The 8,712-nt window shown below is 40.9% G+C and overlaps 1 protein-coding gene across 8 annotated transcripts in view; it reads left to right on the top strand.

Annotated features, from left to right (window-relative positions):
• Positions 1-2,671, top strand: part of ZNF239 (zinc finger protein 239) — a 39,084-nt gene extending 36,413 nt beyond the window's left edge. For all 8 annotated transcript variants that reach the window (XM_035267576.3, XM_078343946.1, XM_009009506.3 and 5 more), the window contains one exon: positions 819-2,671. In XM_035267576.3, coding sequence (XP_035123467.1) covers positions 910-2,286 — 1,377 coding nt within the window. In that variant the 5' untranslated portion in view covers positions 819-909 and the 3' untranslated portion in view covers positions 2,287-2,671. The remainder of the gene's footprint in view (positions 1-818) is intronic.
• The last annotated feature ends 6,041 nt before the right edge of the window (positions 2,672-8,712 follow it).

The raw sequence follows: 8,712 nt of genomic DNA, 5'->3' as shown, positions 1-8,712 counted from the left end.
CCTCCTCTGTGCCTTTGTGGCTGGTTGTGCATACTTTTCTTGTACTCTATTGTACTATACATTCATCTGTACCACTCACTTAGTATTATCATTGTTTGATATATTTGTCTTTCTTCCCAGGAAACTTTAGCTTGTTAAGCAAAAGGATTTCTGTTTTCTTCCTTGTATCCCCAACACCTATGAAAGCAGAATACCAGTTAAGTGCATATTTACTTAAAGGAAAGTAGGCCAGGAATGGTGGCTCATTACCTGTAATCCCAGCACTTTGGGAGGCTGAGGCAGGTGGATCACTTGAGGCCAGGAGTTCAAGACCAGCCTAGTCAACATGACGAAACCATGTCTCTGCTAAAAATACAAAAATTATCTGGGCGTGGTGGCAGGCACCTATAATCCCAGCTATTTTGGAGGTTAAGGTGGGAAAATTGCTTGAACTCGGGAGGCAGAGGTTGCAGTGAGACCAGATCACACCACTGCACTCCAGCCTGGGCAAGAGAGCGAGACGCTGTCTCAAAAAAAAAATAACATAAAATGATGTGAGATGAGATGAAATGTTATTGTCAGCAAGGATATAGGACTTACAGCCTTTTGTAGGATTAGTAAGAGAAGAATTTCCTTGGCTATGCTTAAAAGCCAAGAGAAGATTTCTGTCTTGTACCCAGATTCAAATGTACCTGACGTTAACCCAAAGCACATAAATGACTATAAGGACAAGCTGAATTTTTTCCTAGTTTTTAAGCCTTCAAGCCTTTGGCACTCACATTCTTGAAATCTTGAAGTCTACCCTTTGTTCTCACCACTGAACTCTCTTTGTTCCCTAGGATACTTGAGTGAAAATTCTGTGGAGAATCTTCAGCAGAAAGCACTCAGGATCTGTTACATGAGCTTTCCTGCTGGCTAATTTTGGAAGGGATGGCCAGTATAATTACTGGGAGTCGGGATTGTATTGTGAATCATCAAGGGGAAGTGGATGGGGAGCCTGAACTAGATCTTTCCCCTTGTCAACAGTGGGGAGAAGCATCTTCTTATATTTTGAGAAACAGGGACGATATGATGACTCTTCAAAGTGATGATTTCAAAAACATTGAAAGCGAAACATATTTGCCTTTGAAAGTCCCAAGCCAAATAAACACACAAAACTCTTCAGTGAAGTTCTGTAAGAATGAGCCTCAGGATCATCAGGAAAGCAAACATCTCTTTGTAATGGAAGAAGGCACTGAGAGAAAAGTGAGAAGGGGGGAAAGTTGTTCAGAAAACCTTCAAGTTAAACTGGTGTCTCATGGACCAGAACTGGCCTCACCATTGTTAAGTGGTGAGGCAACTTGCCAGAATGGCCAGTTAAAAGAATCTTTAGATCCCCTTGACTGTAACTGCAAAGACATTTATTTATGGAAATCACAGGTGGTCAGTTATAGTCAGCAGAGAGCTCATACAGAGGAGAAACCCTGTGACTGTAATAACTGTGGGAAAATACTTAACGGCAGCCCAGATGGTCATCCAGATGAGAAAACCCACACTACAGACAAACAATGTGAATGTAGTCAGTGTGGTAAGAACTTCAGTCAAAGCTCAGAGCTACTACTTCACCAGAGAGATCACACAGAAGAAAAACCCTACAAATGTGAGCAGTGTGGGAAGGGCTTCACAAGGAGCTCGAGTCTGCTTATCCATCAGGCAGTCCACACAGATGAGAAGCCTTATAAGTGTGACAAGTGTGGGAAGGGCTTCACCAGGAGCTCAAGTCTGCTCATTCATCATGCTGTCCATACAGGCGAGAAACCTTATAAATGTGACAAGTGTGGGAAGGGCTTTAGTCAGAGCTCCAAACTGCATATCCACCAGCGAGTCCACACTGGAGAAAAGCCCTATGAGTGTGGGGAGTGCGGTATGAGCTTCAGTCAACGCTCAAACCTGCACATCCACCAGCGAGTACACACAGGAGAGAGGCCCTACAAGTGTGGCGAGTGTGGGAAGGGCTTCAGTCAGAGCTCGAACCTTCACATTCACCGGTGCATCCACACGGGAGAGAAGCCTTACCAATGCTATGAGTGTGGCAAGGGTTTCAGCCAGAGCTCGGATCTTCGCATCCATCTCAGAGTCCACACCGGAGAGAAGCCCTATCACTGTGGCAAGTGTGGGAAGGGATTTAGCCAGAGTTCCAAACTCCTCATCCACCAGAGAGTACATACTGGAGAGAAGCCCTATGAGTGCAGCAAGTGTGGGAAGGGCTTCAGCCAGAGCTCCAACCTTCACATCCACCAGCGGGTTCACAAGAAAGATCCTCGTTAAGTGACATTAGCCTATTCACGTCTTCACAGTGCTCATACTGTAAAAACTGTTAAGTATTTTAGTATCACTCTTACTGTTATATTCTACAAAGGAGAGAGATGTAAGGGTTATTTCGATATGTTCTCTCACTGAAAAATCATTCATTGAAAGTATTTAAGTATCAAGCACTTTGCTATGCTGTACAACGGATGGATTGTTCTTGTTCTCAGATGGGTAGAGTAAAAGCATCTGTACCAATTCAACTACATGTTCTACTCAGCAGTTTAAGGGCAAGAACTTTATATTTATTCTCAAGCAGGGTATGTTACCCTTTGTTCACATTCTCTGAGAAATTGAAACTCTGTTCACATTCTCTGAGAAATTGAAACTCTGGTTTCTCTTCAAATTAAGTGCCTGTGTTTTTCATTTCTTTCCAGTCCTGATTAGCCCCCTCTAAACTATGATGTACAATGTGTCCATTTTAGGCCAAGGGGACAGTTGGAAATACAATTGACATGGAAATTCTTGTGTTTGTTGCAAAAAGGTACAATAGTTTGTAGCCACACAACAAAAAGCTGGAAGAGAGTTACTCATGTAGTACATTCCCATATACCATTTTGATAGGAAACTGAACAGCCCCTCCCAGGCAACTATTCAGGAACACAAGTAGTTCTTTTTGGTGATTACAGCTAGTTTATTGGGATACTTCCAGAGTGAATGCAAGGGAAGATCCAAAGCAACATGCCTAGCACTTTGGGAGGCTGAAAAGGGTATGTCTCTTGAGCCTAGGAGTTCGTGACTGGCCTGGGCAACATGGCAAAACCTCATCTCTTAAAAAAAAAGTAAAAAAATGAGCTGGTGTGATGGTACACACCTGCAGTCCCTGAGACCAGGTGGTAACAACAAATCACAAATAGCTTCCAGAGGCAGCTGGAAAAAGAAGTGACTGCATAAGGAGCAGGGGACAGCGGATCAGCAGAAGCTACAGAAATTGTGTTGCAGCTTGTTAAGCTAAATATGGCTAGCAGAGAAAGTATTCAAGAGTGTGCTTTTGTTAAACATGTCTCATCATTGGACAGCGTTAAAATGTGAGGAAAAAATTTTAATTTATAAAACTACAGCAATAAGGAGAATAGGAGAAAGACTGTCAGCAAATAAAAATTTGAAAGATGGAAAGATAGCTATTAGAGCAGAAGCAGGCACCGTTACACTGCTTGCATATGGAGATAAGGAAAAGAAGGAACCAGTTTGGCTTCAGACTCAGAAATGCTTAGTACCTTGGAGGATGTGAGTGAAACGTGAAGAGAAAACAATCAAACTAATGGCCAGTTGTATATGGAACATTCCCCCTCATTCCATAAACACATACTGCTCCCCAGCTCCTATACATGGCTGGCCAGGGGTTTAACATCCAACAAGAGATGGGAAGTTTCTTCTCAGCAGAAGTTGAATGACCCCAAGGGAAAGACCTCTGTATTATGGGGATTTGGGAATTGTACAGCAAAGCTGTCTTTCTAGCTTAAGTACACATAAAACAGCTTCAAAATTCATAAAATAACAAAATGGAAAGAGGCAAATTTTTTATTATAATTAGATATTTAAATAAGTAATTGATAGCACAAGTCACTTAGGAGATACAAGCTTTGAACAGCATTATCAACCGATGATGAATTGGCATTTGTAGAACACTCATTAGCTTGATATATTAATACATTTTTTATTTCTTAAGGACAGTGTGTAACTGTCATCCAGGCTGGAGTGCAGTGGGTGCAGTCAGTTACCTTCAACCTTGAATGCTGGGCTCAGTCAATCCTCCTGCTTCAGCCTCGGGAGTAGCTGGGACTATAGGCATGTGCCACCATACCTGGCTATTTTTTATTTTTGTAGAGCTGGGGTCTAGCTATGTTGCCAAGTGGACAAGTGCCATGTTCCTGGACCTCCCAAAGCACTGGGATTACAGATGTGAGCCACTGTGCCCAACCTGTATACATTCTTTTCAAGTGCACCTATTATAGACTGTAAAACAGTCTTAAATTTTTTTTATTTTTTATTTTATTTATTTATTTATTTATTTTTTGGTGACAGCATCTTGCTCTATCACCAGGCTGGAGTACAGTGGCACAATCTTTGCTCACTGCAACTTCTGCTTCCCAGGTTCAAGCAATTCTCCTGCCTCAGCCTCCTGAGTAGCTGGGACTGCAGGCGCATGCCACCACACCTGGCTAATTTTTGTAATTTTAGTAGAGATGGGATTTCACCATGTTGGCCAGGATGTTCTCGATCTCCTGACCTCATGATCCACCCACCTCAGCCTCCCAAAGTGCTGGGATTACAGGGGTGAGCCACCGTGCCCCACTAAAATTTTTTAAAGAATGAAAACCATGCAAGGTATATTCTCTCACCAGGACAGAAGCATACTCCTAGATGAGTAATAAAGAGAAAGTAACAAGAAAAATTTGAAAATATTTTGAACTGAATGAATATGTCAGAATTTGGGAAATACAACTAAAGCAGTGCTTAGAGGTGAAATCAAACCATTAAATACTTACATTAGATAAAAAGGAAGATTTCAATTCAGTAGTCTAAACTTCCACCTTAAGAAATGAGAAAAAGAACAGAAATAATCCAAAGCAAATAGAATAGGAGATGCTAAAGAGCTAAAAGTCACAAAATCACAAATGGACAAACAGAAAATTTTATGAACCCAAAACCTGACTCTTTGAAAGAATTCCTAGTATCAGGAATGAAAGTGGAAATATCACTATAGGTCCTATACACTAAAAAGGTAATATGGGAATTTTATTAGTAACTTAATGTCAATAAATTCGGCAACTTGAATGGAAAACATTCTTGTAAGGCATATAGAACAAAAGTCCACTCAAGAAAGAGAGCACTTGAATAGTCCTATTAAATTGAATTTGTAGCTGATTAACTTTCCCGCAAAGAAAACTCATGAGACCAACATTACCCAGATACCCAAGCCAGAAAGAAGATCGTAGGAAAAATCATAGATCAACATCTCAATATAGATGTAAAAATCCTTTTTAAAATAGCAAGTTGAACACAGCAATCTGTAAAAGGATAGCAGTAGCACACATGGCCAAGTAGGGTTTATCCTAGAAATGCAAGCTTTAACATTCAAAAAGCAATGTGTTTCATATTAATATCGTAAGAAAAACCACATGCTCTTTTAATGTAGGGAAAAAAAAAACACCCATTCATGATAAAACTGCTCAGTTGATTAGGAATTAAATGGAGTTTCCATAATCTAAGAAACAGTGTCTATGAGAGAACCTACATATGACACTGTACTTAATGGTGAAGTAAAAAGTGCTTTCCTCCTAATATTGGGAACAAGATGAAGATACCTAGTCACCACTTCCGGTCAACCTTGTAGTGGATGTCCTAGCCAGTACAATAAGCCAATAAAAAAGGTTGGGTGTGGTAGCTCATGCTTGGGAAGCCAAGGTGGGAAGATTGCTTAGGCATAGGAGTTACAGACTAGCCTGGACAACATAGTGAGACCTCATCTACAAAAACTTAATGGTGGCATGTGCCTGTAGTGCCACCTACTCGGGAGGCTGAGCAGGAGGATCACTGGAGGCCCAGGAAGTAAGGCTGCAGGGAGCTGTAATTGCACAACTGCACTCCAGTCTGGACGACAGAGTGAGACCCTGTCTCAAAGAGAAGGGATGAGAATGTGAAAGAAGACATGAGACTGCTGTGACACGATCGTCTATATGGAAAAGCATAAAGTGTCGGAAAAGTTTTTAAAACAAATAAATGAGTTTAGTAAGGTCACAGGATACAAGCTCAGTATTTAAAAAGTTGAAATAATGAAAACAACATCAAAATCATGAAATATAGGAGCAAAGTTATTAGACCTGTACTAAAGCTACAAAACGTACTAATGCTAGAAGAAAGTAAAGAAGTCCTGAAATAGATACACTGTGTGCATGAGTTAGAAACCTCAAAGACCTAAAAATCAAAGCAAGTTTTTAAGTGTTTTTTTTTTTAGAGGGGGTCTACCTCTGTCACCCAGGCTGGAGTGCAGTGGTGTGATCTCGGCTCACTGCAACCTCCACCTCCCGGGTTCAAGTGATTCTCCTGCCTCAGCCTCCCAAGTAGCTGAGATTACAGGTGCTCACCATGTTGGCCAGCCTGATCTCGACCTCCTGGCCTCAGGTGATCCACCCACCTCAGCCTCCCAAAGTGCTAGGATTACAGACTTTTTTCAAGACTGAAGCTATAGTGATCAAGATAGGATGGTACTGGATTTAGGATACACATGCCAATAAACAGAATTGAACTCAACCATATATTTTCAAGTGGCTTCAGCAAAGATGCAAAGATAATTCAAAGGGAAAGCATAGAGTTTTCAACACAGTTCTGTAATAGTTGAATATTTTTATGGAGAAGAAATGAATAATGTAAGCATGAAAACCATAAAGTGCCTAGAAAATCTTCATTAGAGAGGACACGGAAAACATAAATCTTAGAAGAAAAAATCAAGTTGGGTTTCATCAGTTTTAAAACCTTACATTGTTTGAAATGTCACATTAAGAAAATGAAAATTAGGGAGTGGGGGAACATTTATAGAAGAAATACTTGATGAAAAGGGACTTACCGAATATATTAAACACTCTTACAGCCCAGTAATTCAGAAAAACATTAAAAACTGGACAAAAGTCTGGGCACGGTGTCTCATGCCTGTAATCCTAGCACTTTGGGAGGCCAAGGCAGGTGGGTCACCTGAGGTCAGGAGTTCGAGACCAGCCTGGTCAACATAGTGAAACCCCGTCTCTACTAAAAATACAAAAAAATTAGCCGGGTGTGGTGCTGTGTGCCTGTAATCCTAGCTACTCAGGAGGCTGAGGCAGGAGAATCGCTGAACCCGGGAGGCTAAGGTTCCAGTGAGCCAAGATCGCGCCACTGCACTCCAGCCTGGACAACAAGAATAAAACTCTGTCTAAAAAAAAAAAAAAAAAAAAAAAAAAACTGGACAAAAGATTTGAATGGGCATTTTATGAAGGAACATATGCAAATGGTCAGTAACACATGAAAGGATGCTCAATATCGTTACTCATCAGAGAAGTACAAATTCATTTTATGATGCCAATATTTTTCTAATACCAAAGCTATCAGATAGTACTAAGAAAACTACAGATCAATATCCTTAATATTGAAAGATACAGGATACAGGTCAATACCCTTCACATCTTACACACACAAAGTCCTCAAAAAAATTAGCAAATTTAATCCAGAAATATATAACTTTTTTTAAAGAGTCTCACTCTGTCACCAAGGCTGAAATATAGTGGTGCTCACTGCAACCTCCGCCTCCTGGGTTCAAGTGATTCTCCTGCCTCAGACTCTCGAGTAGTTGGGATTGGATTACAGGCACATGCCACCACAAGCAGCTAATTTTTGTATTTTTAGTAGAGATGGGGTTTCACTATGTTGGCCAGGCTGCTCTCGAACTCCTGACCTCAAGTGATTTGCCCATCTTGGCCTCCCAAACTGCTAGGATTACAGGCATGAGCTACTGTACCCAGCCCAAAGTCCTTAATATTGAAGGATACAGGATACAGATCAATACCCTTCATATCCTACATACACAAAGTCCTCAAAAACATTAACAAATTGAGGCCAGGTGCAGTGGCTCATACCTGTAATCCCAGCACTTTGGGAGGCGAAAGCAGGTGGATCACCTGAGGTCAAGAGCTCGAGACCAGCCTGACCAGTATGGAGAAAACCTGTCTCTATTAAAAATTAGCTGGGCGTGGTGGCGCATTCCTGTAATCCCAGCTACTCAGGAGGCTGAGGCAAGAGAATCGCTTGAACTTGGGAGGCAGAGGTTGCGGTGAAGCAAGAATGCACCACTGCACTCCACCGTGGGCAACAAGAGCGAAACTCCATCTCAGAAAAAAATAAGTAAATAAAAGAGCAAATTGAATCTAGAAATATATTAACAGAATCTGATCCATAAATGTATCAATAGAATCATGCACTAAGACCAAATGAAATCTAGGAATACAAGAGTAGTTCCATCTATTAATCCACCACATTAATAGACCAATGAAGCAAAATCACATATCAAGTGAAGTATGAAAAAATGTAACAAAATTCAACACCGATTCATAGTAAACTCACCAAGCTAGGAATAGAGAGAAACCTCCTCAACTTTACACAGAGCACCTAAAAATATATACAATTACTATCATACTGAATGATTAAAAAAAAAAACAGTGCTTCTTCATAAGATTGGGAGCAAGACAAGGATTCCACTCGTACAACTCTTATTCAACATAGTACAGGAAGTCATAGTCAGTGCAATAAGGCAATAAAAAGGAAAAAGACATACAGATCTTTTTGTGTGTGTGTGACAGAGTGTCTCTCTTGTTGCCCAGACTGGAGTGAAATGGCAGGATCTCAGCTCACCGCAAA

This window comes from Callithrix jacchus, chromosome 12 (assembly GCF_049354715.1).
Source record: "Callithrix jacchus isolate 240 chromosome 12, calJac240_pri, whole genome shotgun sequence".
In the NCBI taxonomy this organism is placed as follows: domain Eukaryota; kingdom Metazoa; phylum Chordata; class Mammalia; order Primates; family Cebidae; genus Callithrix; species Callithrix jacchus.
This window is presented reverse-complemented; position numbering and strand designations above follow the sequence as displayed.